At 48.5% G+C, this 27634-nt stretch overlaps 4 protein-coding genes across 9 annotated transcripts; 1 reads left to right on the forward strand and 3 right to left on the reverse strand.

The window, feature by feature from the left end:
- Positions 1-64: 64 nt before the first annotated feature.
- On the reverse strand, positions 65-6061 carry fgf8a (fibroblast growth factor 8a). Its single transcript, XM_049735495.2, has 5 exons — positions 4257-6061; positions 4120-4156; positions 3420-3600; positions 1962-2068; positions 65-1062 (listed from the first exon to the last, which is right to left on the reverse strand). Exons 1-5 carry the CDS (start codon positions 4283-4285, stop codon positions 772-774), a joined length of 645 nt encoding a protein of 214 aa, XP_049591452.1. The 5' UTR covers positions 4286-6061; the 3' UTR covers positions 65-771.
- On the reverse strand, positions 3420-26309 carry slc2a15a (solute carrier family 2 member 15a). 4 transcript variants are annotated; one of them, XM_049735487.2, is made up of 14 exons: positions 26082-26309; positions 17100-18320; positions 16500-16598; positions 16166-16326; positions 15787-15911; positions 15559-15704; positions 15298-15430; positions 14960-15147; positions 14758-14868; positions 14580-14681; positions 14371-14446; positions 14119-14246; positions 7923-8036; positions 3420-3523 (listed from the first exon to the last, which is right to left on the reverse strand). In XM_049735487.2, the coding sequence occupies exons 2-13, from the start codon at positions 17142-17144 to the stop codon at positions 7962-7964; spliced, it is 1389 nt and encodes a 462-aa protein (XP_049591444.1). In that variant the 5' UTR covers positions 17145-18320; positions 26082-26309; the 3' UTR covers positions 3420-3523; positions 7923-7961. The 4 variants fall into 4 exon arrangements, with proteins under 4 accessions (XP_049591444.1, XP_049591443.1, XP_049591442.1 ...); XM_049735486.2 differs by having other exon boundaries at positions 3421-3567; XM_049735485.2 differs by lacking the exons at positions 3420-3523; positions 7923-8036 and adding an exon at positions 13155-13569 and having other exon boundaries at positions 17100-17390; positions 26082-26297.
- Positions 20200-21793, reverse strand: LOC125978292 (ladderlectin). Its single transcript, XM_049735499.2, has 7 exons — positions 21704-21793; positions 21425-21475; positions 21295-21316; positions 21070-21155; positions 20849-20983; positions 20579-20687; positions 20200-20474 (listed from the first exon to the last, which is right to left on the reverse strand). The coding sequence occupies exons 2-7, from the start codon at positions 21473-21475 to the stop codon at positions 20398-20400; spliced, it is 480 nt and encodes a 159-aa protein (XP_049591456.1). The 5' UTR covers positions 21704-21793; the 3' UTR covers positions 20200-20397.
- LOC125978291 (ladderlectin) lies at positions 23395-24903 on the forward strand. Of its 3 annotated transcripts, none has more exons than XM_049735497.1 (7): positions 23395-23478; positions 23630-23680; positions 23789-23810; positions 23950-24035; positions 24120-24254; positions 24408-24516; positions 24629-24903. In XM_049735497.1, exons 2-7 carry the CDS (start codon positions 23630-23632, stop codon positions 24703-24705), a joined length of 480 nt encoding a protein of 159 aa, XP_049591454.1. In that variant the 5' UTR covers positions 23395-23478; the 3' UTR covers positions 24706-24903. The 3 variants fall into 3 exon arrangements, 2 of the variants coding, with proteins under 2 accessions (XP_049591454.1, XP_049591453.1); XR_011087860.1 differs by having other exon boundaries at positions 23439-23524; positions 24348-24516; XM_049735496.2 differs by having other exon boundaries at positions 23440-23524.
- Positions 26310-27634: the final 1325 nt, after the last annotated feature.

Here is a 27634-nt window from a genome sequence, read left to right on the forward strand (position 1 = left end):
CTATCTAGAGAAAAGGAAGGAGGGCTTGGTCTCATCTTCATGACTTCAAAGGTGAAATCCAAGCAGTAGCAAACACGTAGGTATTTATTCTCAGTATTTCATGACATATCTCAATAAATATTTCATCCTTTTTTTACACGTCAAATAAAATATATCCTTTTTTATGTATCAAAACAGACATACAAAGAACAAGAGAGTTGGAGGAGAGGGGCAATGAGTATGTCCAAGATGGATTTTTTTTTTTTTTACACCTTAATGTCATAATAGTACTCAGCGCTGATATTCAAACGTAGCTTCCTGTGTTTGCCGCATATTTCCTCATAAATGAACACGGTCATTGGCCACTGAACTGGGCTCAATCTGTTCAAGTTACAGTTCAAGGGACACCATCAAAAGAGATATTGAAAAACCAACAAGGCTCTACTAACTTGTCAATAATAGTTCAATAAGTTCTGTGCTTCTAAAAAATAACGCACTATTTTTGAGTTTATAGTCAGGAATTAAAAATCTCATGTACAAAAATAGAGTTCTTGTCTATTTACAGTCCCCCCCCCCCCCCCAAAAAAAAAGAATACATCCAGTACACCTAGCAGAAGAGAGCACTGAATCAACTAGTGATGATAAATGCAGCAGCCTGCCTCAGCCTGCCTCAGCCTGCCTCAGCCTGCCTCAGCCTGGCTCAGCCTAGGTCAGCCTGGCTCAGCTTGGCTCAGCCTGGCTCAGCCTGGCAGTTTGTTTCCCTTCTGCCTGCCTCAGCACTTTTTGGATTGCTCAGCGCTCTGCGGAGTAGCGCGCACGTTTAGTCCTTTGGTTGAAGGGGTAGTGAACAAAGTCAAAGGGTCGCCGGTGGCCGGGGTGCGCGGGCTGCTGACCCCTGGGCAGTCTCTTCATAAAATGGACCTCACGCTGGTGCTGGCGCGTCCGCGAGCCTTTTCGCGGCCGTCCTCGACGGGTGAAGGCCATGTACCATCCCTCGTAGCGGGCGTTCCTCAGCGCCGTGTAGTTGTTCTCCAACACAATCTCGGTGAAGGTGAAGATGCAGTCGCGCCCTTGTCCGTTTTTCTGCACAGTCAGAGTGATGCGCGCCATTTGATTTGCTTTTCAAAAACCCAATTGGAAGTGCCTGTACCCTGCATGCACAGACACATGCTAAGGCAATGATGCCTCCTCCCCTCATTCTGGAAATGCAGCATATGTTACTTACATTACAACTGGGGAGGGGAGGCGAGGGGGGGGGGGGGGGGAGGCGAGGGGAGGGCGGTTGCTTGGGGTGAAAACAGCCACTTTTCACTTACAAACTGTTGATTGACTGTCGGTATGGCTTGTAGGAATTTGAGTGAAGTGTTCCTCTTCATTGGTTGATAACATTGCGTAGTTTCAAGGATAATTTATGACTCAACTCGCTGGACAAGAAGTGCTAGCTAGCGCACCGACTCAATTGCAGAACAGGAGATGCAATCCTATGAACAGGTATGTACATCCAAAAGACTCTTTCTGTTGTATCTTTTTTTTTTTTCATGGGGCTGGGACATGCTGTAATTGAGCTACGGGCAGATGGTATACGAGGCAGGGTGCGAGCTAGGTGGGTGGCCGGCCGGCCACTCCCTTTATATGTGTGTGTGTGCGCGTGCGTGCGTTGAGAAGGGAGGGAGGGAGGGAGCGGATCCGTGAAATGATTCTTACAATCTTACCGCCATTTAGATCATCACTTTTCCATTGGACCTTGACTTATGCTATTAAATGTGTTCATTCACAGTCTTGTGAATTCAGATGTCTCTCATCTTGCATCATTGATGTTAGCTTCATCTTGCTTTGTGTCAACATGAAACATCATTAAAACTAGACATTTGTTCTTATGAATTGAGCTCACATGACCTTTGACATTTGACCCGAGAGCCAACAACGACAACGACGACAACAACAACAACAACAACAACAAGGAGAGTCATGGGAGTTCTCACCTTGCCAATGAGCTTCCCCCTCTTGTTCATGCAAATGTAGAGGCCGCTCTGGGCTCCCTTGATCCGCACGCGGCTTCCAAACGTATCGGTCTCCACGACGAGTTTGGCTGAGCAAAAAAGAAAACATTGTCACTAACAAAAGACGCCGCTAATGAGAGAGAAGGCTTTGAGCAACTATGTTTCTATGACTATGTTCATCAGCTACATGAGCGCCGCACGCGCGCATGCAGGTCTGAAATTGAGTTTCAGCAGCCTTTCTTTTCCCTTTCTTCCTGTCCACACATAGTATCCACGTAAAACAAGAACCTGTGGAATCATTCCCTTCCATGGACTGATGTATCCTGAAATTCTTTCAAAATGATATAACCAGGTGTCTTTGGAGTCTTTGAAAGTTAAGGAGGCAAGCCCATCATCCCCATCAGGAATTTATCTTCAAATAAATCTGCATTCACATTTATCTCTATATGCCCCCAAATACTGTAACGCTAAGGAATTATGGCCTCGGCTGGATTGCTTTTCAGCAACAGGGGCCGAGATCTATGAAGCTTAGGGAATTTGCAGAGCAATAGGCCATTTTTAGTTTTCTATGCACTGGTATGTATCCCCCCCCCCCCCCCCAAAAAAAAAAAAAAAAAAAAAACGTCATCACAAGTGTACAAAATTGGAGTGAATCTATATTGTCTTGAAAATACTGTATCTTTAGTCTATGATGGCAGTGGGGGCTGAGACTGCTGTTGAACTGAATACAAATCTATTACAAAGACCCCCCCCCCCCCCCCATTTATATTTGTTGCACTGCACAAAAAAAAAAAAGAGACATCATTTTGTATCATATTCAAATTGAGTCAACGGGGCACACTCCCTCACCTGTAACAACAAAACGACAGGGAACTGCTGTGAAGTTCCACTTTAAGCATTTAAAATTGTGAAGTGGAAATTTTGGGGAGGTGGATTTAAGACTTTAATGGTTCTTCCAGACGTACAGAAAGATGTCAAATGCCTTTGCACACGATCTGTACCTAAAATAGTTACTTGATGTTTCATCCTTTCTTAAATCAAAATATAGTATCCAGCTCAATAAACAACTTGAGATCTACAAATATCTTGCTGGTTGTATTTTTCACGAGCAAAACTTCTCTTTTGAAGTCAACTTTCTTTCTTTCTGTTCTATTTCTCATAAAGAATCATACCAAAATATTGACTGGAAATGGATAACAAGACTGAGAACGTACATAAAGGACCATCCTACATACTTTAGCGTACAGGGCAATCAATATATTTGTTACATGCTCCAAGCAAAAGTGAAAATGTAAATTTGCCCATTTCAGCAGAACAAAATGGTTGATTTGAATTGGCTATAATGCATCTTAAAAAAAAAAAAAAAAAAACATTTTCTTCAGTGTCAATAATTCTAATCTAATTCCCATCGGCGACGCATGCAGACGACGTTGCGCTTACCGTGCACATCTCCATCTTCAGCCATGGCGTTGATCTTCTTGTTGGGGAGGACCTGCACATGCTTGCCGCTGGTCCGACTGTACAGCTGGTAGATCCGGATCAACCTGCGGCTCACGCGGTCTGTCACTTTGCTCTGCTCGCTTACATGCTGCGTGAAATTAGGCGGGGACTGATTGGTTACCTGTCAGAAATTAGATGTCATCACAATCAGTACCTCGGCGTCTAAAAATGCAAACTCAATCGAGTGTTTTTCGTTTCTTTTTTTTTTTTTTTAATCGACGGCAGGAGTCGCAAACAAATTTGTTTTTGTATTATTATGATTTATTATTATTTTATCTACGGCAGTTTGAAGGACAGCTTCGCAACAAACCGTAAAAAAAATAAAATAAATCAACATTTATTTGCTATTTGCTTTTCCTCTCCACCTGTCCTAGTCGGCCGTGGTAGAATGAGAGCAAGCGTATATATTTGTCTCGGAGCAAGCAAAAGCCCGTGCACCGGGTCCGCTATATGTGCAACCGGCAGGGTGGCTGACCCGGCTCGGGTGAGCCGGTGGGCAGGCAGGCCGGCCGGCCGGCCGCCTATTCTATTCTGCCCTCACCTTACGTTCAAATCCTAGTGGAGGTTGCGCTTAACAAATAGAGTCATTCCAAAATGAAGACTGAACGAATATTGTTGAGGTAAAAATAAAACAACTTACCTGAGCGTAGAAGAAGAATGCGAATACGTGTATAAACCTGTAATGTGCAAATCACATTTAGTTTGCGGATTTGGAATATTGATACAAACACAGTGAAGCTGAAAAAAAAAAAGAAGGAAAAGAGTAGGTATACTTACACGAATCTACATCTAGATGTAGGCCGCATATTGGATGGAGGGGAAAAGCACTTGCAGGAATTGAAAGACTTGTCAGTCCAGACGTTCTTGCGTGCGGGAAATAGATCCCTCAAGCTCCAAGTGATTTGATAGAAATCCACAAAAGTCGCAGAGGTGCGTGCTGCGCTGCGAGCGAGCGCTCACGGGCGCACAGCCAATTTGGTTTTGAGCATATTCGTGTCAAACGGACATAGTCCGTTGTTGTCCACTGAGTACACTTATTAAGTTGATTTCAACTGGTCCTAATAGATAATGCTGGCTGGCTGGCTGGCTGGCTGGCTGGCTGGCTGGCTGGCTGGCTGGCTGGCTGGCTGGCAGGCAGGCAGGCAAGCAAAAGTCTTAAGTGCACTTGCAGAAGCCGGGCTGAGAGTTGAATTGTTAGAAAAGGCGCTGCATGGTTTAGTTAATCTACTTTAATCTTTCGTTCTTTCTTTCTTTCTTTTGCTTTTTTGTTTTTTGTTTCTTTCCTTGAAGTCCGATCGTGTTAGAAATTCGTCCGTATCATCAGACTTTATTTTTTTTCTTCTGCACGCCTGCACTCCTCGTGGTCCGCGCGGCGCGGCGCGGCGCGGCGTTCAGGTGTTGTGAGTGATCCTGCGTGCGCCCGCCCGCCGGTGCGGTCTCGTCACTGGTTTCGGAGAGGTTGCAGAACCCTGACCCACTCGGCTCTGGTAGAATTTCACACTGGACTGGACGGTGCACCTCCGCACTGACTGCTTCCAACCCTAACCCATACACACGCGCACGAACGCACGCACGCACGCACGCACACACACCGCTCCGCTTCGCTCCGCTCCGCTGTCAAGCGTCTCACTTGGCGCTCCTCGCCGGTTAAAATGTCAAGCTGCTCTGCGAAGAACAAGCCCCCTTTTTCTGTGGAACAAAAGCAGACACCCCTCCTCACACCCTCCTCGCCCGTCGACCCCTCCCAGTCACCCCCTCTGACTTGAAACATCTCTTTACCTGAGAGAAATAGCCAACTCTGGGACTGAGTGCAAATGCCAACCTGCGCCATCACAGTCATCGGCCTATAATGTCGAATAAGGACATCCTCAATTTGAGCGCAATGCAGCCGCGGCCGAGTGAAAGCGCGCGCGCGCGCCGAACGGCAGCTCCATCACTCTTCCGGGCTCGCTCGGGATGCTGCAGGCACGCACGCACGCACGCACGCACGCAGGCAGGCAGGCAGGCACGCACGCACGAAGGCTCACTTGTGTGTATTGACAGAGCAACGTGACAGACATTAAAAGGATTACAAACGATTAGCGTTTTTTGAAAAAAGAGCCCTCCTTTCATTTGTAAAAGCTTGTGGAGTGAAGAAACGAGCAGCCTTGTCGATCCTTTTAGCTGCAACAATCAACGGGACGCGCGTAAAGTCTTAAAAGCATGAGAGAGGGAGAGAGAGAGAGAGAGAGAGAAAGCTCCACCAAATCTGGCTAGTTACACCTCAAGTAGCCTGTTTCATTATGAAACTTGATGTGTATCGGTGAAACTACGAATAAACATTCTCATGAAATCGGCCAAGCACTTGAAATGGACTTTTGAGAACACTATTGTGACCTGTCTGTCAAGGTGAAAATACTTGATGAAAAAAGTTTAATGCAGGGTAAGGTCACCAGTGGGGGTTTCGTGGGAGGGATGGAACGATGATGACATGGCTGCCTGCGTGGCTGCCTGCGTGGCTGCCTGCGTGGCTGCCTGCGTGGCTGCCTGCCTGGCTGCCTGCCTGGCTGCCTGCCTGGCTGCCTGCCTGCCTGGCTGCCTGCCTGGCTGCCTGCCTGCCTGGCTGCCTGCCTGGCTGCCTGCCTGCCTGGCTGCCTGCCTGGCTGCCTGTCTGGCTGCCTGCCTGGCTGCCTGCCTGGCTGCCTGCCTGGCTGCCTGCCTGGCTGCCTGCCTAGCTGCCTGCCTGGCTGCCTGCCTGGCTGCCTGCCTGCCTGGCTGCCTGCCTGGCTGCCTGCCTGCCTGGCTGCCTGCCTGGCTGCCTGCCTGCCTGCCTGCCTGCCTGCCTGCCTGCCTGCCTGCCTCCCTCGATCCATCCATCCCTCCATCCATCCATCCCTCCATCCATCAGCAGCCCAGCGGGGGGCAAATCCCCTTCCCCCTCCGCTCCTGCTCTCTGGCTACTTTACGGACTCTCTCCGTTCCCCCAGCAGAGTTATGGAAATCAATTATTGATGACTTCACATTTGACAGCCAAAATAGAAACGAAAGAATCAGCTAACATTGGTGGCATATCGACAAAGACATCACCACGTTAAAGTCCCCCCAATGATCATCGTCACACACACATCTGGGTGTGGTGAAATTTGTCCTCTGCATTTAACCCATCCCCATGTGATTTTGATCCATCCCCTGGGGGAGAGGGGAGCAGTGAGCAGCAGCGGTGCCGCGCTCGGGAATCATTTGGTGATCTAACCCCCCAATTCCAACCCTTAATGCTGAGTGCCAAGCAGGGAGGCAATGGGTCCCATTTTTATAGTCTTTGGTATGACCCGGCCGGGGTTTGAACCCACAACCTTCCAGTCTCAGGGCGGACACTCTACTACTAGGCCACTGAGCTGTGGCGTAGTGTATTTGGAGCTCCAAAAGAACCTGGGAAAAAAATATTGACGCCCAAACCTTCCATCAATGGTGTTGTGATGTGCTTATCATGGAATGTGTATAGAGCAGAATGAATTGATACGCTTGAGTCTCAATCACTTTCATTTGATCTAACATCGTCACTGCTGGACATACGGTAAGGCGTTGACACTTACTACGGACACTCCGGGCTCACGAGTTTGGCTTTCCATCCCGACACTTTTGTTTTTCGTTTTGATCATCTTTAGAAACCCTCAGGGACCTTCTCTTTGCATGTGTTGTGTCCTACTTAAGAGTCAAAAGCCACTGACTCCAATATTAAAATGAAATACGGCGAGTGGGGCAGCCCAATTTGAAATGGCGCAAGATGCAGCCATCTGCACCTTGCTCTCACTTTGGCCAGCCAGGCCGGCCGACCGGCCGGCCAGCCAGCCAGCCAGCCGGCCGGCCGGCCGGCCAGCCAGCCAGCCAGCCAGCCAGCCGGCCAGCCAGCCAGCCAGCCAGCCAGCCAGCTAGCCAGCCAGCCAGCCAGCCAGCCAACCAGCGCTTTGCAAAAAGCTGTTGCTGCAGCAGCAGCAGCATCCCCATTTGCATGGTGGCAAATTCCAGTCATGTCACTTGAAAATGATTGTAGTGAGCATATGGTGACTTTTTTTTCACTGTGTCATCTAACTTCAAATGTTGGCACGCCATGACAATGACATTAGCATGAGCTGACGGGGACCGCACATGCTGCACTCTTCAAATTCCTCCAAGGGACAATCACCAAATGGGCCTGCTGTTGAATGGAGCAACATGTGTGTGCATGCACACACATCTACATGAAAGGTGAGTCATACTTATCCCGTCATCATAGCACGAGCACCAAATAAATGAATGAATGAATGAATGAATGAATGAATGAATAAATAAATAAATAAATAAATAAATAAATAAATAAATAAATAAATAAATAAATAAATAAATAAATCATCGAAAAAGCAGACGGGAGGGAGAGAATAGAGAGAGAGAAGGTTGCAAAGGGATCTACGTATATGATGTTCAGACCTGTTGTTTCTCCTCCAGAGAGGCGCCGGCTGTGCTCATTTAATCATATGTCGCTCTTGGAGCGTAGTAGTCCGCCGCCGCCGCCACCACGATAGCAGTCTGACACGGCTGAACCTGCACACACAGATGACACTGGCAAGCAAGGACCTGGAGAGCTACAATTGTATCCATACTGATTTTCAAATCAGTGGTTGTAAATCTTAGATTTGTCAAGGTCAACTATAGAGTGGGGTCTTTAGTCACAATGTCAATTTCTTCAAAGACATTTTCAATGACTTCCACGAAGGCCCAGCCAGAGGAAGAGCAGGGCCGTCAAACTCTGGCCCAGTAGCCAGTCAAATTTGGCCAGCCGCAATGTCATTATATTTGGCCCGCAAAGACAAATTGAACATCGTGGCGGTACTAAAATTGCAACTAGATGTTGCTAGCCATTTTTATAAACATTCATCTTTGAAAAAAGTTCTTTCTTCATGCATTTGGGATGATCTGGGAGGTTGGCTGCTCGCACGCTCGCACGCTCGCTCGCTCGCGCACGCAGGCACGCACGCAGGCACGCACGCTCGGGTATGTGACACTTTAGCCGTTATCTGTGCTCCACCTATCACGGCAGGTGGCGACAGAGAAGGTTACTTGGCTATCTGCCGTGGGCTGATAACCCTGACAACTCACGGAAACCTTTGCCGTCATTCCGGCCGACCGGAATGACGGCACATTCGGAGTCGATCGATTTGCGCACCTTCACAACGGGGGGGGGGGGGCTGATACTAGCCGTACTTTTGACTGTAGAAAACATCTGGCCAAGCACAGCTTTCTGCCCATAAAGACGCTGTAATGAATTGATGTCCAGTCGGGGGTCAGCTTTGTACACCTGCCTGTCTTGCAGATGAATTGGAGTGCGTGTTTTCACGCAGCTCGTCTTATCAGGCCTAGTTTGGAGCGTGAACTCACTTGACCTTCTCAGAACATTCCGCCTTTTCCCTATTACACGGACTTATCAGCGGACTGAAATAGCCAGCAAGGTTGACGGAGACATCTGAGCGCACAGAACTTTGATTGGATTGGATGAACGGCGTGCCGTGTTTGGTGCAAAAGACTCCATTCAAGCGGTCTGGTTAATTCCAAGCTGAGCTTTCTCTTGGTATGGAATTTGAAAGCTATGGAGCATTACGCTTTGCTTTGTTTGGGATGCTTTTTCAAATTTGCAAGGTTCGTTTGAGCGTGCTTTTATTGGATTCACAGTAGTACTGCCTGTGTGTGTGTGTGTGTGTGGGTGTCGGGGTGGGGGCAGGCTTGAGCAGTTGATTCATCTGATTTGACGTGAGGTGGCTCTCTGACAGAAGCTGTCACTGAAATAGCAGGGGGGTCCTTATCAATCAACCCCCGCCCGCCCGCCAATCAAATGGCCGGCCGGCCGGCCGGCCGCCTTGCAGTGCACACAGCTGTCAGCTCGCTCTTTCGCTCAACCTGGGTCGATTGCTCTTTTCTCGCCGTTAGAAGAAGTCAAGAAGTAAGCGTGCCTTCAAAGCTGAACTTCAAATGTTTATATGAATTGACTAAGGCATTATATGTAGAAATTTGAGCATTTGCTTCCCTCCACCCGGCCCAGGGGATGTCGCTTAGGATCTTGCAGTTGACAATGGTGACACATGAGCGAGCTAAGCCATCATAGGTGCTAAACTGGGAGCCAGATTGAAGGTCATCCGAGTCTCTCTCTGGTGTTTGACCCAATCATTGCACAAAGTTGCCGGCCCGCCCGCCCGCCCGCCTGCCTGCCTGCCTGCATTGGCCACTATTGTCAGCAATATGCCAAGCCATGGACAACAATTAGGTTAGCAGAGAATCTTTCCATCCTAATGGTTAGGATACCTGGAGCTACCCCTGTCAACAGCACAGAGGGTGAAATGCAGAACCTTTGTTTAGCAGCAGTAGCGGCAGCAGCGGCGGCGGCGGCAGCAGTGGCGGCGGCGGCAGCACCAGCAGCGGCAGCAGTAGCGGCAGCGGCAGCGGCAGCACAATGAATATGTAAGGAAAATCACAGAAAAAGAGCTGAAAGACCCCAAGCTGAGGCAATCGCCGTCAGGCTCTCACACACGCACACAGAAAAAAGACACGCAGCACTCACTCAATCAAGGGTCTGTAAGGGAAATAGTTGTTAACTGATCAATCACCTGTAGGATGAGACTTAGAAGAGCAATCCGTCTATTGCTAATGTCACCACTCGTTCTCTCTCTCTCTCTCTCTCTCTCACACACACACGCACACACACACACACACACACGCACTCTCTCACTGTCGCACAAGCTCACACCAAAGAAAATAATGTAATGACAGCAACACTGTATAGATACGTATTTGAAAGCGAACGACCGTATGGTTGGCCCGGACGCCCAAATGCGCTCGGCGGCGGTTTCAATTTGCCGTCCAAAGCGCCGTCCTATTGCCGTGTTGTGGCTATTAAGGCTGTAAAGGCCATTCTCAGGGTCAAGAGAAACAAGTGGAGGGAGGATGACAACGGTGGGAAACGCTTGTATTGTTATGCGCCGAGGCAGACACTCGTGTGTGTGTGTGTCTGTGTGTACGTGTGTGGGGGGATCCACTATTTCACGTAGTTGTGAACTGCCGCTACTTGTTAAGATGAGGCTCTGGGACACATTCAAGCAGCCCAGATGACAATGACTTCAAATAGGTTTCAAGGTAAACTAGCTATGCAGCAGATAAAGGCCCACAGACTCCCTCGCTTGTGTATTGAGCTGCGGATTGGCTATTTGTCGTTTCTGGCTTTCAACAATCGGAAACGACTTGAGCAATAACAAGTGGGTGTCATTTTGGCCATTCCAAGATGAGGCCTTGGGTGAGCAACTCTCTTGTGATCAAACAGAGTGAAGCAGTCTATTGGAAATATCCAATGAGGCGGGCGGCATCAGGCAGGCAGCCACGGAGGCAGGCAGGCAGCCACGCAGGCAGGCAGCCAGCCACGCAGGCCGGCAGCCACGCAGGCCGGCAGCCAGGCAGGCAGGCAGGCAGGCAGGCAGGCAGGCAGGCAGGCAGGCAGGCAGGCAGGCAGGCAGGCAGGCAGGCAGGCAGGCAGCCACGCAGGCCGGCAGGCAGGCAGGCAGGTAGGCAGGCAGGCAGGCAGGCCGGCCGGCAGCCACGCAGGCCGGCAGCCACGCAGGCAGGCAACATGTTCCTTCTCTATTCAGCTCGCCAACCTGCTCCGCCCGATGTCCCTCCACCAACAGACTGATTGCATGCATCGTCGGTGCCATCTCGTGGCTAAGCTTGTTATGTGCAGACGAAAAGTTGGCGCGAGGCGGGCAAGCGAGACATGCATGACTTGGGGGAAAACAAGTTTGGGGGAAAACAAGTTTGGGGGAAAAGCTTTTTAAATGGGATGTTTGAAGGATTCGAGAAGGAACTCGGGCTGTGCTCAAATGATTGGACAATGGCTCCATGCAGGATTGAAATGCAACTTTTGGACGCGTTTCTGTCTATTCCTTTTTAAGAGTACGTCAAACTAAAACATGTAGAGAGCTAAGAAAAAATCAGCAACAACATATTTTGCTTGTGTCGTCATGTCTGTCTGTCGTCAGTACTGCCGCTTCTGTATCGTTTGGAGTCAGTAGTGCTGGTTGTCCGTAGGAGGGCGCTAGCGAGTTGGGGAAGGCGCTGCCACAGGTGTAGGGCAACATTCCAGTGATCGATTGCGATCAGGGTTTATTCAAGGACGGCTGCGGCAAACCCCCAACAATTCCTTGCATTGCATTCCTTTCCTTTCCTTTGCAACGTCATGTAACTAGCAATCAGAGCAACTCAAAGCCTGAGACGAAGCCTTCACACAAAAGCACCCGCACCCACATTGCCAAAGAATTTGTCACGCTGTCATTGATTTCTAATCGAGATGATTTTCGCTTGGAAATTGGGAACGGTCCGGTCCGGTCCGGTCCTATCCTATCCTATTCAAAGCGTGCTAAGGGGACTGCTGTTGACTGGGCGCGACACAATGGTTCGTTCTTTGCCAAGCACATGGCTGACTTGAGCTGTGCATGAGCAATGGCTTTGAAACGCTTTCCAAGCGCCTGCTTGCGGGAGGAAAATACACAAGCGCTAACGTGTTCCTCCTTTGTTGCTATTTAGTTCCCGCCTTTGGTCATCTCCTTTTGTCAAAACGTGGCAACTTACGAATGCAATCATACCGGTTGTATGGCATTTTTCGAGAAAATAATGCCCGCCCCCAATCAAAACAACAGCGCGGCACCGCTGCTGCTCACTGCTCCCCTCCCTCTTCCCCAGGGGATGGATCCAAATCACACGGGCGTTGATGGGTTCAATGCAGAGGACACATTTCACCACACCCAGATGTGCGTGTGACGATCATTGGGACTTTACCTTGTCTAGCAGCGTTAACTTGTCTAGCAGCGATTTTTCGGAAAAAGCTGCCACCGCCCCAGTCTTTGTTAGTGACAATTGTTTTGCTCACCAATTATGACAACGGGCACCAGAGTCACGCACTCCCGTTGTATAAGGGAAGGGAAATTCACACCATTCTGAACGGTCATCCAAATGTTTGTATCGTTGGAAAGCTTGCTCAACACAGAAACTGACAACAAATATAATAATGACGTCAATCAATATTTATCCAAAGTTGGAAGACAATTCTGCAAACATGGATGGGGAAATGGCACGCAGCACTTTGGAGGGAAGGCCAAACAGGGAGCGAAGCCAAGAACAGACAGGTAGCGACCTGACAGCAGGCAGGCAGGCAGGCAGGCGGGCGGGCGGGGGAACACAACCAGAGGCTGGGTGGGGCGGGGCGGGGTGGGGCCGGCTGGGTGGGTGGATGAGCGGGGTTTATGTAGGGCAGCTGGGAGCAGGTGTGGAAAAGGCCTCAGGTGTGCCCAATCAGCCATCATAATCACGCTGCCCGTGCGTCCCTCGCTCACTCGCTCGCTCACTCGCTCGCTCGCTCGCTCAATCCATTCCTTTAGTAATACACAACACATTGACAGCCATGAGCCACACACACAGTACATACCGTAAGCATCAAAGCGATGCGCTATTTGCAACATGTTAGTAGAGCCACGCTTTATTAGCGCCATTGTTATTGTCTGCATAAGCGTTCGCCAAGCAAGTCGGAATACACCGTTGGTTTATAAAGAGTATGCTATGGCAATTGTTGACTCTTCTATTGGTTCAAATGGATGACGAGCATAAATACGAGTGCTGAATCCGCCATGTGGTTGGTTCAGGGCAGGCTGTATTGGACGGAACTGCTACACGAGCTGAGTTACATTGTACTATGCTTTCTGCGTTTAGCCAATGTTACAGAAGCAGCACACGTGTGTCCTCGACAAACATTTGGAAGAACAGTCAAGGGTTCAAACGGAAACCTTCCTTAAGGTATAGAGGAGGAGCTCTCAAAGTCCAGCGAGTGATGTTCTAGGCCTCCGTAGCTGTTCATCTTCTTCAGCTTCAGCTGATCCACCAGGAGAAGGCACTGGGTCTCAAGAACGGGCTGCTTCTTGGAGAACAAGCGGCTTATCTCCATAAAGGTCTTATTTTTGGTTTCGGGTATGACTGCGTAGACGTAGACGGCCACCGACAGACAAATGCTGGCGAAGACCAAGTAGCAGTAAGACCCTGCCGACATCTAGTCATTGGATCAAATAGAAAAACAGAGTATGGGACATTCAATTGTGCGCTGCTTTTCACTGAGCAGCCTTGGACCAAAGCCATCCCATGCCATGCCATGCCATGCCATGCCATGCCATGCCATGCCATGCCATGCCATGCCATGCCATGCCATGCCGTTCCATCTCATGCCATCCCATCCCATCCCATGCCATCCCATCCCATCTCATGTCATCCCATGTCATCCCATCATCTCATGCCATGCCATGCCATGCCATCCCATCCCATCTCATGTCATCCCATGCCAAACTACAATTTCTTCAAAGATGCACAATTTGCTCTGCAAAAGTACTAAAGAAAATGTGATATTTGCCAGTCCAAAATACTTTTCTAACTCCAAATCCTTTTTGTCTGCATGCACCTGTTTCCAACCACATGCAATCAATCAGTGGCTAAATACTCAAAAGATCATGTTACAAGCAAAGCCAGCCCCCCCCCCCCACACACACACACTTTTGTTTCCGTCCCCCAACCCACACTTTTGTTTCCGCCCCCCCAGCGCACTCACCTGTAAGAAGGGAAAGACAAAGCCCACAGTGAAATTGGAAAGCCAGTTGAGAGACCCTCCGACAATGTAGGCCGCTGGGCGGTGGGACTGTTTGAACAGCTCTGCTGTGACCAAAAAAGGGACCCCCGCTGCAACAATGACATTTTGCAGCCTCAGTATCAATAACAGACAAAAGGTTTGAAATGAACCAATCTGAAATGGCCAAAAAGCATCCGACTCATGTGAGCGCGACGTCCCGGCGGAGCGACTCGCCTGGGCCGATACAGAATCCGGCGATGATGCCGACGACGCAGCAGACGCTCACGTAACGCATGAAGGGTAAACGAGTCTGGAGAAAGAAGAAAAAAACAAAACCAAAAACAAAACCAAAAACGTAGCTGTCAAAGTCACTCCGGATGGAAAGGCGAGAGCACCATGTCCCAGTGTGGAGCGAGTGGAATCGCTTGAGCCGCAACTCTGACCTGTAGAATGAGGGTAAACGTGATCCCGGCACTGCAGATTCCCATCATGGTGAAACCTCCAACCATAAGAGGCCTTCTTCCCAGCTTCTCTATGGTGAAACACTACGTAGACCAGACGTGGTGATTGGCTAACGCTCCGTCCGTTTTAGGATCTGGCCTTGTTTGCCGGCGTACCTACCCCAACGAGTCCAGCGATGATCTCTATCACGCCTGTGCCTGCTGTCGTGTAAGGGATCTCTGGCGTGGGAATCCCTGCGTTCTCAAATATGTCATTGGTGTAGAACCAGATCTATCAGATGAGGAGATCAACCAATGAGTGTGATTTTAAAAGAAGCCCTCCGCCGTCCTAAGCCCGAACGAGCTCAAGCCATACTCCTTACAGCGTCGATGCCAGAGAGCTGCATGCCGACGTTGACGACCACCACGCTGAGGACCTGCCAGCGGACCGTCTCGTCCAGGAGCAGATTCCACACCGACAGTGTCTCCACTGACGACAAGGAGCGCTGCTCTTCCTGCATCTCCTCAATCTCGGCCTGGATGTTACAATTGGCTCGGTACCGCTTCAGAGCTAAGGAAAGACACAGCGAGCAAACCGCAGAGATGTGTCGGGAAAGCAAAGCAAAGCAAAGCAAAGCAAAGCAAAGCAAAGCAAAGCAAAGCAAAGCAAAGCAAAGCAAAGGAATGGAACGGACCGAGCTCTAACGATGCTGCTACTGACCTGTGATGGTAGCGTGGACATTGTGCTTGTCAATCAGCAAGTACCTGGGGCTCTCTGGGAACCACGGCAACAGCAACAACTGGACAAATGTGGGTCCCGCCACCACAGAGAGAAACAGAGGCCAGTGCTCTTCCTGCAAACCATGACCTTTATTGGAAATGCGCACGATACAGCTACTTTACAGAGAGAGTGCATATTGGCACAGTGGCCGGCCGGAAGGCTGGCTGGTTGACCGGCCGGCCGGCTAGCTGGGAATTATACCTTTCCCAACAGTTCGTGGAGTCCAAGGATTTGGGCAGCAAAGACTCCTGTGCCGATAAAGATACTTGGCACCAGACCCAGAAAGCCCCGGAGGTTTTTGGGCGCAATCTCACCCAGGTACATTGGAACCACGCTCAAAGAGATGCCTGTGGCAAAAAAAGACGCCTTAAAGACCTTAAGCTCTGCGTTGTGGTCATAGTATGGTACTTTGACGGAAGAGACGATGACCTGAGTGGATCCCTGTTATGAAACGACCCAGTATGACCATCTCGGGGGAACCGCAGCTCCTGCTGAAGCCCATTAAGGAACCGGCAATAAACACCAGAACTGTGCTCTTGACCACTGTCCCTTTCCTGAAACGACAGCACAGATACGCGTGGCGGTCTGTGCAGAGAAAGACCACAAAAAGGCACATTCCAAAACAATCCGGCAGCTAGTGCGGCTCAAAGGTATGGGCCTGGCTGCCTGGCTGGCTGGCTGCCTGGCTGGCTGGCTGCCTGGCTGCCATCGACAACACACACGTGCCACACTAAAGACACGACCGCGATCGCCGTAAGGCTTTACTGAATACTATTCGATGAACTGGTTACTATATGAAAAGTTTCACCTGCCGAAGCGAGTGACCAGCACACCCACGATCAATGAACCCAGCAGACCACCGATAGCAAATACCGACACGGTGAGTGAATACATCAGTGTCAGCGTCTCCCCGCTGAGTCCGGTTCCATTGCGCCTCAACGCCGTTTGGTTGTAGAAGTCCTTGATATACTAAGGAAAGAAAGACGGATGATTAGCTCAATGAAGAAAAAACAAACAAACAAACAAATATGGCAGTCTACATTCCTGGCATGGAATGTTGATCTTGTTTCTATTCATCAAACGTGGTTCTGGTATTTTTGGACTCAAATACTTTGAGATGGATGGGAGTGTAGCTTGCTTACCAGCGCTGGAGAGTTGACCACAGCTAAATTGTATCCATAGAGCATAGAACTTCCAAAGGAAGTCAGAAAAGCCACGGCCAACAGTGAGCCTGTAAGATGCTTTGGAAGCAAAAGAGAAAAGAAGAGAAAAGGAGACATCATCGGACTTACCACTCAATGTCAATTGAGGCATTCCTCTACCGTTGCCTTGCTGCTTGCCTTGCTGCTTGCCTCGCTTGAGGCTTGTGCTTCGCATTTGGGCTCACTCGTGTTCAAACACTATGGCTATTATTCGTCAGTGAAACGGCATTTTGTTCTAAAAAGGTCTCGGCGCGCTTCGCATTCCTCCGGGCGACCAAAGAAGGTCAGAGTGCACTGCCATTTACGTTTCATACATTAGGGACGCACGCAAAAAGCACAAACGATGGATAAGGTCAAATAAACCATCAAAGAAAATGTCACACGTTTCCGTTCGGAATAGCTGCTGGCCGAAGAGGAGGAAAATGCAGTGCAGGGAAAAAAAAAAAAAAAAAAAAAAATCAATAAAAATAATCACGATATCGACAGCCACTTTTAAGTTTGACCCTGATCTGGAGCACTTTGAGCAAAGGTTTTACTTACCGGGATTATTCTGCCAGATGCCGGGATTAAAACCTCTTCGGCCATTTAAAATTGTCGTCGTGAATTTCCACGCAGTCCGGGAGAGTTCATTGTACACGACGAGCGATGGACGGCATAGCTGAACCAGTCACGTTGGGCTTCGAGTGCAAAGCCACTGCGTCCGTCCGTGGCTTCATAAACCGCAGAGCATGTCTCACTTCCTTCCTTTGGCTGTGCAATACACAATCCAATACACAAGCTGGATAGTGTCATCACATGACGGACTGCAACGTGACAGACCAAGAGAAAGACCTGCGGGAAGCAATTAAGTCTAAGTCAATTTAGATGAGGAAAAATCCAGGAGGGGGGAGCGGGGGGCAAAAAGCAAAGGCTAGCAGCAGAGTGGAGGACAAGAAAGGAACAAAACAGATTGAATGAAGAAACAAAGAAAGAAACAAAGAAAGAAACAGAGAAACAAAGAAAGAAAAACCAAGAGGAAAGAGAAGTGGGACAATGAGCCCTGTTGTGAACAAATCAAATGGTCGAGGGAAAAGGAAAAGTATTGAGGAAGTCGCTCGCTCGGTCAGTCGCTCGGTCAGTCGCTCGGTCAGTAGCTCGCTCGCTCGGGGAGGATTAGCGCTCGATTCCGAACGGCGCCTTAAGCTCCACGTGACGCACAAATAAATACAAAGGCAGCAAACAAGAGTCAGACAAAAGAAAAGCAAAACTACTAGAAGACGCATTTCACCAACTACAGACTCAAATATAGATTTGTGAAAGTTGTACAAATGCCAAGCACAACTGTTTAAGTTTGAGCATGGTGAATTTTTTTGTTCTTGATAGGAACGGAATCAATATCGTTCATTCCTCTCCAAATGGCTGAATTGTCGTCACGTGCAGCTTTGGTCTTAATCTAACAAAGTCATGTGCAAATGGTCTTTTTTTTTTTCTTCTTCTTCCCCTCCACTCGCAATGAAGGAGAGTAGTGTGTGTTCTTCTCAGACTGATCCTTGAGTTCGCTTGGACTCGACCTCAACTAATTCACAATGAAAAGAAGCGTTTGTTCAAAGAAAATCTCCCAATTAGTCTGAAAAAATGGTGCAGATCATCTGGCCGGCAGACTTTGGGCAGCGTATGCGACAATAGGAGCCCGCCCATTTGATGGTGTTCATGTGAGCGGCCTTGAAAATGGAGCTCAATCATGATTTGTATGCACTTGTCCATCCATAGAACATCTCCTTCCTGTCAGGGAGAGTCAAAAGTCAAAGTCAAAGTCAGCTTTATTGTCAATTTCTCCACACGCCAAAGACACAATGAGAAACCGAAATTTCGTTCCCCCCTATCCCACGGTGACAAGACATGGCCCACAACAGACAAACAAGTAAACAAGTATAACAACAGCGTGCTGAATAAATAACACAATAAATAAATAGATAAATAAATAAATAAGAGGAGCAAAAAAAAAAAAGGAGCAAGTGCGCGTACAGCAGACATTTCAGAAAAAGCGCAACAGTGCCTGCCTCACGCTACGCAGAAGGGGGTAGCGAGTTCAGGGTCCTAACAGCCCGGAGAAAGAAGCTGTTGGCGAGTCTGGTGGTGCGGGAGCGCAGGCTCCAGTACCTCTTCCCAGAGGGCAGAAGGTCAAACAAAGAGTGAGCCGGGTGACTCGCATCTCTCGCAATCGAGGTTGCCTTGCGGGCGAGATGGGAGGTGTAAATGTGCGTCATAAACAGGCCAAACTCTTTTTGTATGAAACGCTGCCACTTACGTATTTTGGCCAAGCATTTGGGGGATTTTGCTCAAGCCTTTTCTTTCAGTGGCCATATATTGTTGACTCTTGCACGCATTTTGCAAGCCTTCCTACGAGTTGAATCAAATAGGAGGAATTCAAAAGTGGTTTTGGTCTCTCTTGCTCTGGCCCCTCCCGTCCTGTCACGCTCGGCACGTAACGGCCACGGAACGGCCACGTAACGGGCACGTAATGGCCACTCGTCAGCTCCCCTATTTAAAGTGCGGGCCGCTTGCTTTCTCTGGAGCTCGGTGAGGAATTTGGGCCACCTTCTCACGGGCACAGAAATAGAGACGCTAAGGGCCAAATGAGTGCCAAGCATTTCCAAACTGATGACACACCTGCTAAAACAATGTACAGGCCATTGTTTAGCTACTGTCAATCTGCTACGCCTTGCCCAACACATTCTTCAACATAGGTGTGTCTACATGCTGAAGGCAGGTGCTTGCCAAAACATGGAAGGAATAAAGAGACAAACAAAAAGGCTATCAATCAAAAGAGTTTGCACGCAAACAAAGACAAACAAAACATCTATCAAGCAAAAGACTTTGCAAGCAATAAAGAGACAAACACAAAGCCAGTTAAGCAAAAGAGTTTGCAAGGAATAAAGAAACAAACAAAATGTCTATCAAGCAAAAGAGTCAAGCAATGCAACACCAAAACAAGGGGCCCCGTTCTCAAAGGACTCAACTTGAGAGCAAGAAATGCACAGTCTGGCAACAGAGGTTGACTATGGCACGCCAAGCAAGAACAATGGCTGCCCATGCACTGAGAGTTTGTGCAGTGCACGGTCCTCCAGCGCCAATTACGCTCACTCGGGAAAAAGGCCAATTGTCACGTTTATTCCACAGCTGATGAGGGAGGCAGGCAGGCAGGCAGGCAGGCATGACTGAAAAGATCTATCGCAAGCAAAGATGGACCGTTTTTCACCAATATCAAAAAGTGTCACGACTCGTCCCCGGTTGCTTTATTCTGTCGAAGTGTTACCATGGTTTGTGTAAACCTCCCTCCCTCCCTCCCTCCCTCCCGCCCCAGCTCGCCTGCACCTTTTTGCTATTTCAACGGTGCCGCGTTTCGGGGATTAGAACAAAGATCAATGTCTGTTTTTTCATGCATGGTAAGGATGCGCGCTGTGGACCGCTCGGCCCCACAGCACCGTCAAGGTTGTACGCAAATGATACGGCCAACGCTCGTTTGTTTATCCGTTTAACCGAATGAATGACGACGTCGTTCCAATCATTCATTACGACTACTTTTGGATGACCGACCCTGCCGCAGGGATGGGCTCTGACACACTTGCAACGCTAATAGACAAGCATTGTAGACAATAAATATGTAGAATGATTTTATTGTTTGATTGATTGTCTTTAAGAATCACAAATGCTCCACAATCCATCCCTTACACCTGATTGTATGCAAAGAAAGGAAAGGCCGTCAATGACAGCTGCAAAACCATACAGCCAGTTAATCATTTGATAGCATTTCCCAGAACGATGGATGAACAATTGATTGTTTGCAGAGCAAGAATGCTTAAAAGTGATGCAGGTCTTTTGCACACACGAAGGGTAGTTGACCATTACAGCCGCGATCATTCCACTGATTGTTAGCTGTAGGAAGACAAGACAAGACAAGTTATTTTCTGTTGAAATGTCCATTCCCTTCATGGCGGTTGGTTCGCTCGCTCGCTCGCCCTTCCTCACGTACTACGTACTTCGGAAGTTGATCTCGACACAGTCTTCATTTCTGTTCATGGTTGGCCTGCCGGAAGCCCAGTCGAAGAACTCAACCTCTGAGCCATCCGTCCATAAATAATCTCCATCCTGAAAGACGACGTTGCATTTTTTGCTTTTCAAAAAATGACCATTTCACTTCCAGGGAAGCTGAATGAACGAATGAACGAATGAACGAATGAACGAATGTTGGAACGGCCCAATGAACTGACATCAGCTTGTCGGAAAAAAACCAAAAGCATGGACGTTACCTCGATCCGGTCGTATAGTCCAATCCAACTCCGCTCAAAAGAGCCAGCCCCCGCCAGAATCACTTGGCGGACGACTTCATTTTCGAGTTCATTGTGGATGGAAACCAGGTTTCCGCCGAGAATGTTGCAGATAGTCTAAGGGTGGAAAAAGCCAATTACAAGATGAACAGAAGGCAAAACCAAAAAAGCCCCCCATCTCGTTTTCATTTCTGCGTCAGTACCTCCGCAGTACTAAAACGGAATGGCTCGTTTTGGAAGATGAAACAGCGGGTGTCCAACTGAGTCCAGCCGGCAGGGCAACGAAGTCCTGCCACATACGTATTGGACAATCAAAAGCAGTTCCGAGACCACATATTTGACAATCAAAATCAGTTAAGAGAGTTAAGGAGCCAACGGCAAGACGCCTTGTTGTTCGCTCGTTGTTGCTATTCCAGACGGTCACCGACCCATTTTGACGGAAGCGGCCCACTGTGAGAAAGGAAGAAGAAGAGAGTCGATCCTTTTTCACAAATACGGATGGAACAACTGGCAGTCAAATAGGGGGCGCGCAAAGCACCCAGCCATTGTTCAACTTACACTTCCACTGATGCCGCCACACAAGAGTAACACGCCAAGGGCAAAGTGCATCTGGCAAATGAAAGAGAAAAGCACTTGCGGTCAAATGAACGTCGACCGACTTTGGCAATGTCAAAGAGGTTTGGGTGCCCTTTGATGCTGAACAAGCCTCGTTCCATCTGCTACCTGTGCTGAGCGATCTGAAGCAAAGGGCGCAACTCGCGGCTTTTCAACCTTGGCCTGACCTTAACTGTGAAGCTCATCAACTCCACTGCAAAGACTCATCAAAAGGGGACCTACCTTTGTTTTGTAATCCGTAAAGGTGGTCAGACTTTGTCTTGGCGTGCTGCTGTTTTCTTTGGTGTCTTCCCACACGGCAGGACTGTGTACAGCTGAGTCTTGGCTGCCTTTTTATGTGCCTATGCAATTCACTAACGTTGCCTCAGGGCCACACGTCAATATGCAAAGTGACTTATGTACACCTGAGCTCTGCCTGCCTGCCTGCCTGCCTGACATAACTGAGGAATTGGATGAACTTAAGGTGTTTGCTGTCAATGGAGAGCCCATTCTCTTTGGAGGGACTGCTGGCCATCAATCAGTCTTCAGTCTTTCCGTCAATGTTCCTTTCCCAATGGACAAAATGGACGTAATGTATGAAACGGGATACCAGCTCAGTGGCCTAGTGGTAGAGTGTCCGCCGCCCTGAGACTGGAAGGTTGTGGGTTCAAAGCCCGGGCGCCCGGCCGGCTCATACCAAAGACTATAGAAATGGGGCCCATTGCCTCCTCCCTGCTTGGCACTTGGAATTGGGGGGTTAGATCACCGAATGATTCCCGGGCGTGGCTCCGCTGCTGCTCGCTGCTCTGGGACACTTGGACCATGAGGATCGAAGGGACAGCCCGCAACGCTCGAGCACCGCAGTCACTCCGCAAACGCAGCTTTCACCACTTCAATAAATACGGACGTCATAATGATGGGCTGACTGGTATACGTTGGCGCTGCGTCGCTTCCAGCAGGTTGCTGGACTATGGGATGGCCGTTTCGCATCACTTGCTACAAATTGACACACATATTGCTGAATTTCAGATCTTATTCAATGCGGAGGACCTAGAAATTGAATTCCATTGACGTGGCTAAAAGAGCAGGTTCTGATTTTTAGATATTGCTGGTCCTTGGCCAACATCTGGCTTCTTTGTAGCGCAAGTATGTCGGCTTTGCTTCGGTCATTATTTGGAATCATCTCTTTCTTTTCACTTCCATATGTTTTTTCAAAATTTGAGATCTTTCAGATTCACATTTTTTGTTTGGTTTTGTTTTTCTTCCATGCACTCTTGTTTGACAGGTTCAAATGCTTGTTTCTGGGTGGTATGAGCTGGGCGGGGCGTGGCGTGGCATCAATCCAGCTTGGAAGCAGCCCCAGAGACAGCACCAAAACTGAAACGTTTGTTTTGGACCAATTATAGCCTCCACCATACCACGCCCAAACCAATGGACTTGAATTGGGCTAACTTGCCAAAAAGTCAAAGTCTGCTTTATTGTCTGCTATATTCTTCACGTGCCGAGACGCACAAAGAGATCGAAATGACGTTCCCACTATCCCACGGTGACAAGACATAGGTCACAATGTACATATGTACAAGTCAACAACACAAGAAAATAAAACAAACAATGAAGAGTGATGAATAAATACTAAATAAACAAATAACACAATCAATACGTACGTACGTAAGTACAGGACGCTACGCACAAGGGGGAAGAGAGTTCAGGATCCTAACAGCCTTGCCCAACCCCAATGGTGTGAATGATTGACGAATGACTGACACGATGGCCGCTTCTGGCTTGTCGATCTGGAATGGGCTTAATTACAAGCTGACGAATGATTGACACGTTGGCTGCTGTCCCAGTTCCGACATGATCACACGTTTACCTCTTTCTTTTTATTTATTGTACTGGAGTGGCGCATCTCTGTAATTACATTCATTACACATCGTGCCAACTGAACCCAACATTGATTCCAGCGTGCGTCACCGCCTCATCCAAAAAAACTGACCGTCATTCATTTGGATAAAAAGAAGGTAAGTTGCGCTCTTTCATTCAGATCGCTCAGCACAGGCAGCAAAGGTAACAAGGCTTGTTCAGCATCAAAGGGCACCCAAACCTCTTTGACGTTGCCAAAGTCGGTCGACGTTCATTTGACCGCAAGTGCTTTTCTCTTTCATTTGCCAGATGCACTTTGCCCTTGGCGTGTTACTCTTGTGTGGCGGCATCAGTGGAAGTGTAAGTTGAACAATGGCTGGGTGCTTTGCGCGCCCCCTATTTGACTGCCAGTTGTTCCATCCGTATTTGTGAAAAAGGATCGACTCTTTTCTTCTTCCTTTCTCACAGTGGGCCGCTTCCGTCAAAATGGGTCGGTAACCGTCTGGAATAGCAACAACGAGCGAACAACAAGGCGTCTTGCCGTTGGCTCCTTAACTCTCTTAACTGATTTTGATTGTCAAATATGTGGTCTCGGAACTGCTTTTGATTGTCAAATACGTATGTGGCAGGACTTCGTTGCCCTGCCGGCTGGACTCAGTTGGACACCCGCTGTTTCATCTTCCAAAACGAGCCATTCCGTTTTCGTACTGCGGAGGTACTGATGCAGAAATGAAAACTAGATGGGGGGCTTTTTTTTGTTTTGCCTTCTGTTCATGTAATTGGCTTTTTCCACCCTTAGACTATCTGCAACATTCTCGGCGGAAACCTGGTTTCCATCCACAATGAACTCGAAAATGAAGTCGTCCGCCAAGTGATTCTGGCGGGGGCTGGCTCTTTTGAGCGGAGTTGGATTGGACTATACGACCGGATCGAGGTAACGTCCATGCTTTTGGTTTTTTTCCGACAAGCTGATGTCAGTTCATTGGGCCGTTCCAACATTCATTCATTCGTTCATTCGTTCATTCAGCTTCCCTGGAAGTGAAATGGTCATTTTTTGAAAAGCAAAAAATGCAACGTCGTCTTTCAGGATGGAGATTATTTATGGACGGATGGCTCAGAGGTTGATTTCTTCGACTGGGCGACTAACAGGCCAACCATGAACGCAAATCAAGACTGTGTCGAGATCAACTTCCAAAGTACGTAGTACGTGAGGAAGGGCGAGCGAGCGAGCGAGCGAGCGAACCAACCGCCATGAAGGGAATGGACATTTCAACAGAAAATAACTTGTCTTGTCTTGTCTTCCTACAGCTAACAATCAGTGGAATGATCGCGGCTGTAATGGTCAACTACCCTTCGTGTGTGCAAAAGACCTGCATCACTTTTAAGCATTCTTGCTCTGCAAACAATCAATTGTTCATCCATCGTTCTGGGAAATGCTATCAAATGATTAACTGGCTGTATGGTTTTGCAGCTGTCATTGACGGCCTTTCCTTTCTTTGCATACAATCAGGTGTAAGGGATGGATTGTGGAGCATTTGTGATTCTTAAAGACAATCAATCAAACAATAAAATCATTCTACATATTTATTGTCTACAATGCTTGTCTATTAGCGTTGCAAGTGTGTCAGAGCCCATCCCTGCGGCAGGGTCGGTCATCCAAAAGTAGTCGTAATGAATGATTGGAACGACGTCGTCATTCATTCGGTTAAACGGATAAACAAACGAGCGTTGGCCGTATCATTTGCGTACAACCTTGACGGTGCTGTGGGGCCGAGCGGTCCACAGCGCGCATCCTTACCATGCATGAAAAAACAGACATTGATCTTTGTTCTAATCCCCGAAACGCGGCACCGTTGAAATAGCAAAAAGGTGCAGGCGAGCTGGGGCGGGAGGGAGGGAGGTTTACACAAACCATGGTAACACTTCGACATAATAAAGCAACCGGGGACGAGTCGTGACACTTTTTGATATTGGTGAAAAACGGTCCATCTTTGCTTGCGATAGATCTTTTCAGTCATGGGGGAAAGTGCTCAAATTGCACTTGCTCAATAGAGATGGCGTTGCAGATAAGGCTCACTTTCGAGTCTTTGTCACTCTCACAACACACAGATAAAAATATATATACGAGTGATGACAGCCGCTCCCTCCCCTCCCGCTTATCTCTTCTCTCACGTTCACTTCTGTTTGTGCTGGCATTATACTGCTCAACCGCTAGAGGGAGTATGCTCACCGCCGCATGTGACTCAAGTGAGAGATTAGAAAATACTACTTCCTTTGTTCCCCTTGCCGGTTTGCAAAAAAGAGATTGTAGTCCAACTGGATCAGATGTTTTCAGATTTTATCTATGCTATTTTGAGTGTCAAAATATTAGCCACAGCTCTCAGTAGGATGATGGAAAACCGTTGTCCAGTACCACTTCACTGCATTGCAATGCATTGCATTGCATTGCATTGCATTGCGCGTACTGTATATAGGGTAGTGAATGCCACAATGACAGTCAAGCTAAACAAATTGCATTGTTGGATTGGCAAAAGCTGAATTTCTTGATAGAGCTACTTTTTGCTAGTGGACACTCATTACAATGTGAAAGTGTTCCTCAGTCTTCAAGTGCCTGCACATCATGTGCTCAGAAAATACATTCGAACCCAATACAATAAATGACATCAGACAATGTTGAATTATTTAGTTGCCGTCTCCATTGAGTTCATATTACAATAGAACAGAACAGTAGGCCACTCACTCATTGGAGTTGTTCACTCACCTCAATGTCACGGTTCGGATGGAGCAGGGCGACCAAACGCAGCTTGGACCAGCATGCTTTATTGGAGGAACTCAAAAGACAGACTCGGCGAACTGACATGACTTAACAAAACGATAACATGCCTGACTGACTAACCGAAATAGACTTGAAAACGACTAGAACCAAAAAGACATGAAGACAACAACGATGCGACGGGGCGAGAGGGGCAGACGGGACTTATATACATGACAGGTAACAAGAGGCAGGTGACTGTGATTACATTGATTGCGAGGCAACACAGGAGGGGAGGGGGGGAGGGGGGGGGGCGAGCACACAGACAGAAACCATGACAACAAACACATCGTGGAACGGCTGGGGACGAGACGTGACACTCAATTCTGTACACAGGCACGGTGCTTTCAGTTCATACTCAGTGTGAGTGTGATTGGTTGTTTGTCTCAACAGTATAGCGTCTGCAAGGCTCAAATTATTTATAGTACACTGACCCCCTGTTTTTCCGCGGGAGATGCGTTGCAGAACCACCCACGGAAAACGAAAATCCGCCAAGTAGAAACAGTATATGCATTAGTGTGTTTCTTGTTGGCCGCTAGAGGGCGTGGGTGTATTGCAAGTCAATTAGAAGAGTGCTTTTCTTTGACTCAAGCAATGCAAAATGTCCATCCACCTTATAATAACTGCGATGGAAGGCCAGCCATACCAACACCACAACACACTATTCAGTTCTGTTATATTGAGTAAGTGTGCGTGCGTGCGTGCGTGCGTGCGTGTGTGTGTGCGTGCGTGCGTGCGTGTGTGCGTGCGTGTGCGTGCACGTGCACGCGTGTTTGTGTGTGTGTGTGTGTGTCCGGCTTTGAGAGGGTAATCCATCTCCATCACTTAAATGATTATCCCCATTAATCTGCTGTAAACTAATAAAGTAAACAACATTCCCTCCTCCCATCTCTCGTCCTCTGTGGGTGCAGGATCATTAAGTCTTTAGTACATTAATTTGTCTTCATGTTCCTCCAGCATGGCTGTCACTCGGGGCCCCGGTCCCCCAGAGGCCCTGTTTAGTGGCTCTCCCTCTTTTGGAGAAAAAGGTGAGGGGGTTGTGAGGATGAAGTGTGGAAGGAGGGAGGGAGGGAGGGAGGGAGGACATGTAGTAACGTGTGAGAAAGCATGTCACTGCATTGAGGTGATGAGCTCAGTGGATTTAATTTTGAGTCGGGGACTCAGATGGCCCTGGCGGTCGGCACGGTAATTTGCCTGATCGGGTTAGAGAGTCGGTGGCGCCGGTGATCAATCATCCAGATTGTCACGGCGACTGGGGGGCGCTTGGCGTGGAGCCGTTTGTAATTGCTGTTAGATTGATGCGTCAATGTTTGCCTCTCTCGGTGAGTGAGAGTTTAGACCAGCAAATCGTAACATGACAGTGGTTAGGCGCATGTGCGGGTTCTCTGCTGACATGGAGACGCTGACAGGTCTTGCGTACACCTGGCAGGCAGGCAGGCAGGCAGGCAGGCGGGCGGGCGGGCGGGCGGGCGGGCGGGCGGGCGGGCGGGCGGGCGGGCGGG

This window comes from Syngnathus scovelli, chromosome 12 (genome assembly GCF_024217435.2).
Source record: "Syngnathus scovelli strain Florida chromosome 12, RoL_Ssco_1.2, whole genome shotgun sequence".
NCBI classification, from domain to species: Eukaryota; Metazoa; Chordata; class Actinopteri; order Syngnathiformes; family Syngnathidae; genus Syngnathus; species Syngnathus scovelli.

Bases quoted from the DNA above. Each gene is read 5' to 3' on its own strand.
- LOC125978292 (XM_049735499.2), bottom strand. From the start codon at position 21,475: ATGCACTTTGCCCTTGGCGTGTTACTCTTGTGTGGCGGCATCAGTGGA. The intron at 21,156-21,294 runs GTCGGTGACCGT...CGTATGTGGCAG, and splicing joins GGCCGCTTCCGTCAAAATGG to GACTTCGTTGCCCTGCCGGC. The intron at 20,984-21,069 runs GTACTGACGCAG...TTCCACCCTTAG, and splicing joins TCCGTTTTAGTACTGCGGAG to ACTATCTGCAACATTCTCGG.
- LOC125978291 (XM_049735497.1), top strand. From the start codon at position 23,630: ATGCACTTTGCCCTTGGCGTGTTACTCTTGTGTGGCGGCATCAGTGGA. The intron at 24,036-24,119 runs GTACTGATGCAG...TTCCACCCTTAG, and splicing joins TCCGTTTTCGTACTGCGGAG to ACTATCTGCAACATTCTCGG. The intron at 24,255-24,407 runs GTAACGTCCATG...GTCGTCTTTCAG, and splicing joins GACTATACGACCGGATCGAG to GATGGAGATTATTTATGGAC.
- slc2a15a (XM_049735485.2), bottom strand. From the start codon at position 17,144: ATGGCCGAAGAGGTTTTAATCCCGGCATCTGGCAGAATAATCCCG. The intron at 15,431-15,558 runs GTATAATTCCCA...CATGGTTTGCAG, and splicing joins TCCACGAACTGTTGGGAAAG to GAAGAGCACTGGCCTCTGTT. The intron at 15,148-15,297 runs GTCAGTAGCAGC...GTCTTTCCTTAG, and splicing joins TGTCCACGCTACCATCACAG to CTCTGAAGCGGTACCGAGCC.
- fgf8a (XM_049735495.2), bottom strand. From the start codon at position 4,285: ATGCGGCCTACATCTAGATGTAGATTCGT. The intron at 4,157-4,256 runs GTAAGTATACCT...TGCACATTACAG, and splicing joins ACATCTAGATGTAGATTCGT to GTTTATACACGTATTCGCAT. The intron at 3,601-4,119 runs GTAAGTTGTTTT...AATTTCTGACAG, and splicing joins CATTCTTCTTCTACGCTCAG to GTAACCAATCAGTCCCCGCC.